We start from the raw sequence: 13036 nt of genomic DNA on the forward strand, positions 1-13036 counted from the left end.
GCATTGGGAAGACTTGTATTTCAAAATTTTGAAGATCAAATATTTGGGAATTATATGGTGACAGCGAACACAATGGTGGTGGTGGAATTGTCGTGATGTAACAAGAATATTTTAAGTTTGGTTTCAACTGTCAATGTGTGAAGACTTTGTGTGTTAATAGGAATATTTTAGTCGGAATTGTACATCTGGATTAGTCTTGGTGAGTAAGTTAACAACAATTTTTCTGTACCTACACCTCTTTTTTTGTGTTAATTTATCACTTGGCAAGTTCTGAACGAATTGTTTAAGGCTACGGGGGAGAATTTGGGTTATAATTCAAATTTAAGTGCACATGTTAGACTTTAGGTCATCAGGGAATCTCGGCCCATAAATTACATCTTGAGTCACCGGCCAGATTTGGATCACGATGGATAATATTGGGTCACGGAGAAATTTTTGTGTATGGCAATGTCCGGATGACAAGCTTATTTTAGTTCCCTGAGAAATTTTAAGTTACGACACGAGACAAATCTTATATCAGGAGACAGATTTCAGACAACACAGACACAACATTGAGTCACATGCGCGTTTTGAGTCACACGAAAGTCGGATTACGAACATATGTCGATTTATTTGAGATCATAAAGCAAATTTTAATTTGTATATCTTTTCTTTTGATTTGCAGAAACTTAGATGTTGTTTATTTGTCCTATAATTTATTGTTACTCGTGTTACCATGCACACAAAGAATATGTACGTTTAAGATATTTAATTTCTTTTTATAGAAGTATACATTGGAATCTAAAAGCATACTTACAATATTACACACATCAACAGAGCTCAGCTTGGACGTCCTTGTGACACCATAATTCGGACATCTCGGTCTGATCATGTTGATAGACATTGTTGTACAGTTTACCCGCTCTATAAGCAGGTGAATTAAACATAACCGTTGACCATCTACAAACGGTTAGGGTCATCCCGTAATGTTCACCTACACATTTCTCCACCCCTTTACACATCTCAACGTGGATTGATGAGACCCAAACACAACTCTCTGAAGTGACACTCCAGGCAACAATAAATCATCCAAAAAAAGAGAAAAATAAATAAACAAAACCATTTAATTTATAAAACCTGCACTCACTCTGTTGTGAAGCTGATATACCCAGAAAGAAAAAACAAGAAAAAGAAAGAAAAAAAATTACTTCTTTCATCCATCAAAACAACAACAACAGATATAATTTGGGGTTCAAAGAAAACATTTTTATATCCTGAAATAGATTCAACAGAGTTTGACAAAGAAAAAGGATATGGGTTTTAATGGTGGTGGTGGTGAATCAAACAGAGGTTTAATAAGGTTTTGGTCAGCTCCATCAACATGGTTAGATACATTAATACAACCAGATGATGATGTTGATGATGAAGGAATAAACACTACCACTAACCCAATATCAATACCAAAACCACAGCAACCAAAGATTACACCACCATTACCACCATCATCTAATTTACCACCTCAAATCCCAACACTGAGTAGAAATAATTCAGCATCTATAAACTATATTGCTTCTTCTGCTGCTGCTTCACCTGTAACTAATGCTTTTTTTGATAATACTGCTACTAGTGGTGGTGGTGATTTGGGTTTCCTAAGACAGAATAGTTCACCTGCTGAACTACTTGCTAGACTTACTTCACTTCCTGCTTCAGTTGGGTCTGATGGGTTTTTGTCTAGCTATGGTGGTTCTGGAAATTATGAGTATAATCTCTCTTCTTGTCTTGATTTTCCAAGTAATAATAATAATAAAAGGTCTAGAGATTCAGATTTCCAACAAGAATCACCAAAAATATCACCCCACCCGCTGGTAAATCTTATTTTTATTTTATTATGTAGATTTTTTCTGTGAATTCATGTTTTTATTTTGTTAATAAAGAATGGGGTTTGATGAAAAATTGTTTTTTGGGTGTTGATTTGATGAATTATAGAAAGGGGAACAAAGTGGTGATTATGGTAATTATGGTGATATGGAGATGGAAAAGCTATTTGAAGATTCAGTTCCTTGCAGAGTTCGAGCTAAGCGTGGCTGTGCAACACATCCTCGCAGTATTGCAGAAAGAGTATGCTTTATTTCATTCACTCATTTGTTGTTCTTCTTTTTTTCCCAATCTAGTATGTTTTGTTTTTGGGCTTAGCACTCAATGATTAGTTAAAATTTATTTTGGATTAGGTTCGAAGAACAAGAATCAGTGACCGGATAAGGAAACTTCAAGAGCTTGTACCAAATATGGATAAGGTATAAATGGTTTTATTAATGTTTGCAAATTTTATTCTGAATTGGCCAGTGAAATGTGTTATGGCTCATAAATTTTGTTGTTGCAATTGGTTGTTATTTGCAGCAAACAAACACCGCAGACATGTTAGAAGAGGCAGTTGAATATGTGAAGCTCCTACAGAAACAGATTCAGGTAAGTTTTTCACCGGATTACCGGGATAATAACTTTTACAATAATGTATATATTTTGCTTTGATGTAGTTATCAAACTCTTTCTTAAAGAATTTACTTGGCAGGAACTTTCTGAGCATCAACAAAATTGCAAATGCCTAGTTAGAGGTTAATTGGAAACGACGTATAAGAGCGCATACCCACTTTTTTGGAGATCCTGATCAGATCAGTGACCTCAAATTTTCAGTTTTCCAGGGCAGAATTGGGTACCATCTTCCTCTTTTAATTCCTACTTATTTTGAGGTCTACATCCTTTGGAAAATCAGACTTGTGGGATCGGAAAAATGCTAAATTCTGCCCGGGTACACATGAATGTACCATGGATGCTTGTTATAGACTACCACGAGCTTCATGTTTTCATTAGTCGCGCTCTTAGAAGTTCTCCATTTATGGATGTAAATTATTTTGTCCCTCTATGTTTAATGTTTGCTAACACCATAATCGTCTGCCTGAACTAGCTATGATTGTGTTCTCTATCTGTTCATATCAAAATCCATAAAACTTGTTGTTTAGTTATTGAGAAAATATTAGATCAATAAAGACTACTCTTTTTTTGTAACCATTTTTTTCTTTCATTTGTGTCTTATTTTTTTGAGAAATGTTTGAGTTTCCATTCTTCATTTACTCCTATGCTCAGGTTATAGCTTTCTATACCGCATAACTAGGTAAGACTTCCATGGTTATTGCTATTTAAGCCTTGCATTGTGCAAAAGGTAGTAAGTAGGGAAAACCTTAAAGAGAAGGAGGAAAAATTTGGCCATGGATGGGACTACACTGATGGGGACGAAAAGGTTAAGAAAGTTCATTGTTATTGTTTTTAGGCTTGCATAGTGCAATGGGGTAGTCAGTTGTGAAAATCCCTGAACTGGTGTTGGAAAATCTGAGATGGATGCGACTACAACGAATGGGGGGGACAGTAAAGGGAGTATGATAGCGGAAGGAGGGCACCACCATTAGGGCTTATATATTCTGAAGCTAAAGTTGTTAGGTTTAGAGACGTGCACAGTTTTCAGATTTTTCTTAAAATCTGAGAAGCTTCTCGCATATGAACTTTTGTGGGCTAACAAGAAGGTATGCCGATTAGTTTTCATTTATTGTTAGTCCATGTTTTGCAAAGCTGATGTCAAGTGTCAACTCTTCTAAATCTATCAGCAGTACTCTTCACTTGTGTTCTTTGTATGAATTAGAAGATTAGTGGTTGGCAGTAGATTTTGTAAACTTTAGTTGAAAGGAAGCTGTACTAGCATTGGAAACTAGGACAAATTCATTTAGTACACCATGGGAACAATTGACATCACAAGTGTGCACTATCATATATCATCTTATGTTGTTGATGAACAAGACCCTCAGTCCTTCAGCTACAATTAGTCAGATAATCAAGAAGGTAGTTTAGATGATTATTACCTGCAACTCATTTTCATTGCATTTTTGGAAGTTGTACAAAGGAAAATCATTCAGTTAAGTAAACAAGAGCATGGTAATTGTGTCAAGTTTCCTTCTTCTTGTTGGTCACTGTACTACTTATGGAAGATTGTTAAGTTGTTTGGAGTTGTACGCAGCTTTAGGCTTACACGAAGCGATGATACAGGTCTTGTAGTGTATGTATGTGGTCACCCTAAGTTTTACTGTTACTCCCAAGCCATCCTTTGATGTCTTTGTAACCAGTATTTTTAGCAAGTTACTGATAACTTTCCTGAGTTGGCCAAAAATCTCTATCCCAAAACAGTGGCCGTGAATCCAACATAAGAGTTGCAGGACAGCCGCCTTATCTCTTGGAGATATCCTAGCTTTAGCCAACACCTAAAAAGGCGAGTCTGTGGTTTCAACGACTCCAATCCCAGTACTGGTGGAGCTATCTAGGACCTGCCAGGTCCTTCCTCTAAATGGACCTGCGGGGACCACACAGTTGCCTTCCAAAATGCTCATGTAAGGGTACAGGGATATTTATTTTTGAAGCGAGGAGCTGGAAGGGGATACCTAGATTCCATAAAATATCATTCCCCAGATGCCCCAATGCTCTTGGGAGTGAGGTATATCCATTAGATTGTTCTTTTGGCTCCCTTATATCGCCTTGCATTGATCATTGATCTTGTGTACTGTTTAATTTTTGCATTCTATAAACCATTCAGTAGTTCCAGGTAACAAGGAAGTTGGTATGTAGTACTCCTGTGGGGACGAAAGGTTGTACTGTATCATAATCTTGCCCTTCGCACCGACAACTATTGGTGTTGCATTCCAGTTGACCTCACAGAAAAGCGAATGCCACTATAACTCAAAAACTTGTACAAATGATTGACAAATATGTAAACCATCGTCTACCAGCACCAAATGAGATGTACCAGGGGTTCCCAGCTTTGGTATCTTCTTCTCTTCCAGTTGCAAGCCTCTCCGGTTCAAAAATGTCCCGTCCTTATAAATCTGAGGAAGTTGGTTTGCAAAACCAGGACATGAATTAATTATATGACCTTTCGGAATATCGTACTCTTTTTCCTTCGCGAGTTTTAACAGTGAAATCCGTGTGTGAGCTTCGCAGTGCACAGTTTAACGGAGGATTAAGCATTATTGGCGGCCGTTGAGGTAATAGTTATTTCCCAGTGGAATCATCTAAACACCTGTACTTAAGAAATTTCTATTTCAGATTGGGCTTACTCTGTGTTACACAAGCATAACCGAAATAGAATACCTTCATCATGCCTACACAATGGGGATTGGCTATTGTGCGCTAACCAAAACTAATAATTCTCCCTTGTGTCAGTATCCATTTGACCAACATAAACTTCAGAGTTCTAAGAGAGCCTCGGCGAAGAACCAAAATAGTTCCTGTCACACCGAGTAATCAGCATCATAGACAACGCCGGGAGCATAAATAGGCGCAACGTGCACCCAATGAAATGAGCTTGCACTTTGGGTTCAATAAGGAAAGTGATAACATTTATTGTAGACACTTCCCAGCTTTGGTTATTTTTCCGTCAACACCCCTGAACTGGTCCTTTCATGAATTGCGAGCTAGTCCACCAGAAACTGGCGAACTAAAAAGAAACACTCATTGGTATGCCATTCCCAATGATTTGGAAGTGCATCCACTCTTCTTCAGAAAGTGAACTAAAGTATGTTCACCTTGTTCGGAACTTTTTAAGTCCTAATTTTAGAATCAACTGCAACCCCAAGCACATTTACTGGAACGTCTTGCAAAATAGAACATACGTTTGGTAAAACCGCAACTAAAAACAATTTCGAAACAGGAAAAACAGAAAATCTGCAATAAATGCATAGGGCAAATCTGTTGAGCAAAATTGCCCGACTCAGGTAAATGGTTTGGAATACTGGCATGGTTTATGCAGAAAACCTTCAATTCTGAATGGGACATTCTTGCAAGTGCACATTATTTTTCCTTTTGGGAAGTTCCCGAATACCCAGAGTAGTTAAAAATGTAACAGCGGAAAGAAAGAAAAGATAAAAAAGTGCACAGACGGCACAGTAGTCAATTACATAAAGTACAACCTATAATTTTGGAGAGAAAGAACTGTCAATTAAGGGCATATAATTAAGAGTAACAAATATAAAAAACCTAAGAAAAAGAAAATGAAAGAGAAGTGGTTGTGAGAGGAACAGTGAGATGTTCTGAATTATGACACAGATCTCTGAACCCTCTAAAATTATGTGTAAAAAGAAGGCTTTCACTTACAAGTCGGAAAACTAAAGCCTCCTCCCAGAGTCCAGAGATAAAAACAAAAAAAAGAAGAAAAAATTTCCTCATTCTTGAGATCCCTGCTATAGGGATTATAATCCTGTAATCTTCAGGGGAGTTTGCCAAGGTATGGCAACCAGGCAATTTCTCAAAGGGCTTTTTGTTTTGACAACAAAATTGCTGCATGCACTCACCATGTTTAGCAGCAGTATTTGATACTTTATTCAGTTTAGTCACACTTGATGTTTCTGTATATCCTTCTCACAAATAAAGTAGATCCCAGATAACCAACGGCTCCTGTAAATTTAGTTATAACAAGCCATTAGTAAATCATATCATGCTTTGGTTGGGTTAACAGTTGTTGAGGGTATTAATATTCGGAACAGAGCCCACAATCAAAAAATGGATCAATAATAACTTGAAGAACAAACAGAACACAGACAGAAATATATGAAGAAAAATGTAATCTGCAAGAACTCACCACATAAAATTCCTAAACCGAGACAAAACATCGCAGTGTATCCAAAATAGAAGCTAGTTTGGAAGAAGCCGGACATCCTAGTTTTCACATAGTAGTAGTAAATAGAGTAGAGGTACACGTAGATGGCAGTTGATGCAGCAGAGAAGAATGAAGTCCATTGCCAGTGGTAGTTTTCAGCATTCAGCAAGAAATATGTACCGACAATTGTAACACAGACAGTAACGATAACCAGAATTAGGAAAACCAGTAACATAAATCCATAGACATAGTACACCTGCAAGAAAGAAGAAGAGATAAAAATGGGAATATTAGATCTGGTATTAAGATAAAACAGTTAAATGTAGCTAGCGATTGAAGGATACAAAATAAAACATAGCAGTTGTATGCATGTAACTTGCAAGAAAAGCCTCCTAGGACATACCTTGTAATTCCAGAATGATGTGAAGACAAAATACATCTCAATAAATATGCTGCCAAAGGGAAGAAGACCTCCCATTAGTGAGACAACCGACGGTGTGAGATACCATTTCTTCTCAGGGATTGGACGAGGAATGGTCTTTACACGACAAGGATTGTTTGGAGCACCACTCCAGTTTCTTCCAACAACAGTACCAAGAAGTGCTAGAGGGAAGGAAATGAAGGCCCAGATGACAAAAACAACTACCATCGTTCCAAAAGGAATAGCGGCTAGAGATCCGTAGAATATGGCAATTGTATTCAGTGCAAAGCCAATCCCAAAGCACATAAATGGAAAAAGTGAGGCCGTAAGGATCATTGATTTTATCCAGCTTTTACCTAAGAGAAAAAGAGTAGCAAGACTCCAGTAAGATACACTGAGCAAAGATGGAGAATAAAGATAAAGCAATCACACGTAAACTAAGCATTTTCAAGAGTGAGTCAAAGGAACATACCACCACTTCTGGAATACAACCCTCCACTCACATAGCCAGAAATGAACGATGTAAGAGCATAACATACAATGAATGTGGTGACAATCGCTCCTCGCCTGAGACACGCCAACAATTTCGGAGGAAATCCAACAAAATTAGAAGGCAAATCAATAGAAAGAAGCACCACGCATAACAAAAAAAGTTGTTGACGAACATAAACAGAATACTGCAAATGTGAGGAGAAAGAGGATACAAGTTTCCCATCCCCACTTAACGTTCAACATAAGTAAAGGTCAGAGCAAATACCATCACAATAAGATTACAAAGGAGCAAATGCATATTATCATATTTTTCGAACACTAGCTAGCTACCATTTCTAGAGCATGACAACATCATTGATCCATAACCAATAATAGACTAAACACGGTAAACCATTGTCTTCGTTTTTCAACGGATCAGGAAACAAAATGTTTTATATGAAAACAATGTACACGTCACAGCAAGCTCATTGGGATAAGAATTTGTGGACACGATAATTTACTGAAGCAACAAGATTCATCCATATTCAGTCACAGGGTTAACAACATTACCCGATGTACAACATCCCAATGATTGCTAACAGAATGACAAGCAGCACAAGCATCGCAAGTTGAGCACCAGTACCAACAACTGCTGAAAGTAAAACCAGATTGCGGGGTGAACGGAAGACATCTCCATGGACAAGTTTCCATCCAGACTCTTCACTCACATCCCTTTCCTGAGAAACAAGTGTTGCAACCATTTTTTGGATTGTTAGGCTTTACTATATCTAATGCCAGAACCCATATAAGAAAGAAAATAAACTATAGCATCAGATTGAGTTAAGACAGCAATACCAGAGTCTCAAGATCATCATCCTCCCGAGCATATTTTGCGTAGTCATTTCTAAGAGTTCGCATAAGTATCATCGAGACCAAACCAGTGAGAAAGATAACCATCATGAAAGAATTGAAGATAGAAAACCAATGAATCTGCAAACCACGGATCACAGCTTATGTCACAAACTTCGGAATATATCAAGCGCACCAAAATAAATATAGCTTATATTCATGTAAGCAATTAATCACCAAAAATTGGTGCACATCTAGCAAGAACCTGAGAAATCCCTCATGCATTACAGACAGCAGCAATAACCAAAAAAACACACACTTCTACATGATAGTCAACCACTGTTCACCTGATGCTCAAAGAAGGGGTAGTCGAGGTAAACATCAAAACGCCGCCCGAAGGTGATATTTGTTGGGATCCATTTGACTGAGTATGTCATGTCTAAGGTTATTCCTGCTTCTAAGGGTTTAGGGTTCTCTTGAGTGAGATTGACATGAATAATCTGCAAAGATAGAAGTAGTCAAGGGTAATATTCAGGCGGAAACAGAAGTACTAGAGACAATGATTTTAGATAATTTTAGAGACCACAAACCCGATCTTCATTGTATCTAAAGGTAATACTCTTGTGCGTGTAAAGCACATGCTTAGTATTATCATTGTTTTTGTCAGGGTGCAGTTCACCAACATAGCCTGTCATTAATCAGATATTTAGCCACACAATCAAAAAATCAAACTCACCAAACCTTATATAAAATTGAACCAAGCAACCAGCTATAAAAAAGACAATAGACGGTTGGATGACAACATACCCCATAAAGGCAAGTCATCTGGGCGCGGACAGAGATCCCAACATGACAGCAGCAAAGAAGTAATCAGTAAGCAACAAAAGAAAAAACAGCTCTATGTTAGAAACTAGACACACTTGCATACCAATATGAAAAAACAACGGATAGTACAAAGGATTCAAACCAAAGGAAGAATCTAATGAAAAACTTTACCAATAAAGAATTCAAACCAATATGTGTTCTCAATTGCATCCTTGAACTGTTTAACCTTTGCAGCATCCAGTTCAAGCTCACAAATTGTGCTCTTATCAACATTTTCTGGAAAAGAAGAAGAAGAAGCCATATTCAAATTGCAAAACAACAAATTATTACAAGTTGCAATTTAACTACTAGAAGTAGGTAGAACAATAAAATTAAACTTACTTCGGTACTTAATGTCAATCTGGCTATCAATGAGCTCATTTCCACCCAAAACCTCACCAAGTCCTCCCCACTTGTGAGCAGCATTGCCATTACCACCAGATAATTGACAAAACGGAAGGCTGTAGTAATTATACGTTTCTTGAGGATTATTGTATGGACCAACCTTGTTTACCCATAGCGTTACTGATTCATCTTGTGAATACTGCAAATACAAAAGACAAATATGTGTAAATTAAACAAAACCTAAACAATCCACAATCAAACATAACCTTGTACAATACTTATAGCTCAACATGTTTGCTAAATCAACATCATAATAGTACTCCAATGTAGCTGTAAAAAGTGGATTTGGTAACCCTAATTCAGATCGAAAACAACACGAAAAGGATAGAAAACAGACATAGATCTAACATTAAATTCATGATTCTAGATCTGAACAAGCATTACGAACCAAATTAACTCCGTACACACAAGATCTGAGAAAATCAAAAAGAAGAAAATCAAAGTAGAAGATCTAAAAACTCGTTCATGAGAAAGCATAAGAAATTAGTATAGTACCTTGTGATCAGATTCAGAAGCGAGATTAGGAGAAATGAAGTGTAACAGAAAAGGGGAAAGAAAGAATAGATAGAAAAATCGATGCATCGCGGATCTACAAAAACCCTAACTTTATTATTTTCAGCTCCTTAACGATAATGTTACACGGTGACAGAAAACAGAGAGAAAATGATAATTTCTCAAAGCTTTCTTCTCTTCAGTCTTCCTCTTCTTCTCTCTTTTTTGATTTTGATCGAGAGTTTTTGTTTATGGGGTTTTTTCTTGACTTCACCTTTTTTTGGCTTTCAAGAAAGAATTTAGAGCGGAGAGAGAAAGAGAGGAAGTGTACCTGAATCTTGATTTCTTTCTTTTCTTTTTTTAATTGGGTAATAAGAGACGACCAGTGTTTCACACGTCCACGGCACACGTGAATATGGGATCGGTTTTGTTTGTGTATCAGGACTGTAGCACCCGTAGCAGATCGGTTTTGTTTGACGAATGTTCATGAGCTCAATTAGATACTCTTGGATTTGATGATAATTCCCTTGGAGATTTATGTTCTCCAGGATCCATATATATAAAACTCCAATAATATCTTTTGTGTTTACAACCAAAGTAAAGGGAGATAATCTCCTAAAGATAAATAAGGTAACAAGATAATATAAACTCTATTACACCCCTTAGTCTGAGCGGGAGAGGAACAAACGCTGAGACTAGAACGAAAACGAACAAATAATTGTCGAGAAAGCCCTTTGGTGAAGATGTCAGCATACTGGTTCTCAGAGGGGACGTGTAAGACTTGAATGGCACCAATACGAACTCGTTCACGAACAAAATGTATATCAATTTCCACATGTTTGGTGCGTTGATGTTGAACAGGATCTCCAGACATATATATCGCACTGACATTGTCACAGTAAACAATGGTAGCACGTCGTAGAGGTAGTCGGAGCTCTAGAAGAAGGTCGCGAAGCCATGTTGTCTCAGCAACCGCGTTTGCTACTCCACGGTATTCAGCTTCAGCACTGGATCTAGAGACTGTTGCTTGTCGCTTGGAGGACCATGAGATGAGATTGTCACCAAGAAAGACACAAAAACCAGATGTCGATCGTCGAGAGTCAGGACAACCCGCCCAGTCAGCATCAGAGTATGCAGTTAGGCCAGAAATAGTGGAAACCGAGAGAAAGAGTCCGTGGTGGGTGGTGCCCTGTAGATAGCGAATGATTCGCTTGAGAGCATGCATGTGGGGCTCACGGGGGTCATGCATAAATAGACATACCTGCTGAACTGCGTATGCAATATCTGGCTGAGTAAAAGTTAGGTACTGCAGAGCACCTGCTAGGCTTCTGTATAAAGTGGGATCCGAAACAGTTGGGCCAGAGGTGGCACTGAGCTTGGAATCTGTGTCGACCGGAGTAGTCACTGGATTACATTTTGTCATAGAGGCACGCGCAATGATGTCCTGTGCATATAAAGATTGAGACAAAAATAATCCATAGGATGAACGAGTAACAGTGATGCCCAAAAAATGATGTAGAGGACCAAGGTCAGACATTGCAAATTCTCTCTTCATCAAATCAATGAAGCGGCATAGGAGAGCATCAGTAGAGGCAGTCAAAATAATGTCATCAATGTATAAAAGTAGGTATGCTGTTTCGGACCCTGATTGATAAACAAAAAGTGATTGATCACATACACTGCCGCGGAAACCACAACTTATGATGAACTTGGCAAATCTCTGAAACCACGCCCGGGGAGCCTGCTTGAGGCCATAAAGTGATTTACGCAATTTACATACGTAGTCCGGGTGATCAGGGTCAACAAATCCCGGAGGCTGATGCATATATACTGTCTCGGTTAGATCTCCATGAAGAAAAGCATTCTTGACATCCAGCTGATGTATGGGCCAAGACCGTGATGTAGCAATGGTGAGAACAGTACGAATAATAGCAGGTTTGACAACCGGGCTAAACGTTTCAAAACAGTCAACTCCAACTTGTTGAGATTTGCCATTGGCAACAAGACGAGCCTTGTGTCGCTGTAATGATCCATCAGCATTATATTTATGACGAAACAACCACATGGAACGAATAACATGAGCATCACGTGGTCGTGGTACAAGTTCCCAGGTGTTAGTTTTCAACATAGCATTGTACTCGTCATGCATGGCAGGATTCCAGTTAACGTCCCTAAGGGCATACAAGTGAGAGCGAGGAAGAGGAGAGATAGAGGGAGAGGTTTGGATATGAAGGTTGAGACGATTTATAGGGCGGAAAATACCACGGGAGGCACGAGTGGTAGGTCGAGAAGGAGCTGTAGGGATGGTAGGGGCCGAAAGAGCTGTGGCTGATGGTGATACTGTATTGGTATCGGTAGTTGGAGTGGAGAGAGTGGGACGTTGTTCTGTAGAAGGGACCGAAGGACGCTGTGCTGTAGAAGAGTAATTTGGAGTGGAGGGAGTGGGACGCTGATCAGTGGAAGCAAGAGGTGGAAGAAGTGAAGGTGGACCAGTGGATGGAGTTGTTGGCAGAAGGGGAAGAGTTTCAGGAGGTTCAGTGGACGAAGTAATGTGTTCAGTGGGCGAAGGAGATAAAGAGGAAGTTGAAGGGGCGGAAGACAAACGCTGGGGCCGGAGGGAAGGAGTTTAAGACGTCTGTGAGGTGGTGTGTAGGGATGTTGGGCCGGAGGGGAAGAGTTGTTGAGCTGTTGGGCCGGAGGGACGGAGTTGACAGTATGATTGTAGGAAATGTGAGGGGAATTAAGGGGATAAGGAGAAGATTAATTTTCGGATACAAGTGGTGGAGGATCACTGAAGGGGAAGACATTCTCGTCAAAAGTTACATGACGGGAAATGATGATTTTGTTTGTGGTAAGATCAAGGC

At 38.8% G+C, this 13036-nt stretch overlaps 2 protein-coding genes across 2 annotated transcripts; one reads left to right on the forward strand and one right to left on the reverse strand.

The window, feature by feature from the left end:
- Positions 1-1111: 1111 nt before the first annotated feature.
- LOC113302299 (transcription factor bHLH80-like) lies at positions 1112-3045 on the forward strand. Its single transcript, XM_026551205.1, has 5 exons — positions 1112-1844; positions 1966-2097; positions 2208-2273; positions 2377-2445; positions 2549-3045. Exons 1-5 carry the CDS (start codon positions 1293-1295, stop codon positions 2594-2596), a joined length of 867 nt encoding a protein of 288 aa, XP_026406990.1. The 5' UTR covers positions 1112-1292; the 3' UTR covers positions 2597-3045.
- Positions 3046-5905: 2860 nt separating this feature from the next.
- LOC113306722 (transmembrane 9 superfamily member 1-like) lies at positions 5906-10504 on the reverse strand. The gene is made up of 12 exons (XM_026555638.1): positions 10176-10504; positions 9618-9819; positions 9408-9512; positions 9219-9236; positions 9002-9099; positions 8759-8911; positions 8418-8552; positions 8133-8299; positions 7564-7658; positions 7074-7447; positions 6653-6926; positions 5906-6468 (listed from the first exon to the last, which is right to left on the reverse strand). Exons 1-12 carry the CDS (start codon positions 10260-10262, stop codon positions 6401-6403), a joined length of 1776 nt encoding a protein of 591 aa, XP_026411423.1. The 5' UTR covers positions 10263-10504; the 3' UTR covers positions 5906-6400.
- Positions 10505-13036: the final 2532 nt, after the last annotated feature.

The sequence above is a fragment of the Papaver somniferum genome, chromosome 8, assembly GCF_003573695.1.
Source record: "Papaver somniferum cultivar HN1 chromosome 8, ASM357369v1, whole genome shotgun sequence".
NCBI classification, from domain to species: Eukaryota; Viridiplantae; Streptophyta; class Magnoliopsida; order Ranunculales; family Papaveraceae; genus Papaver; species Papaver somniferum.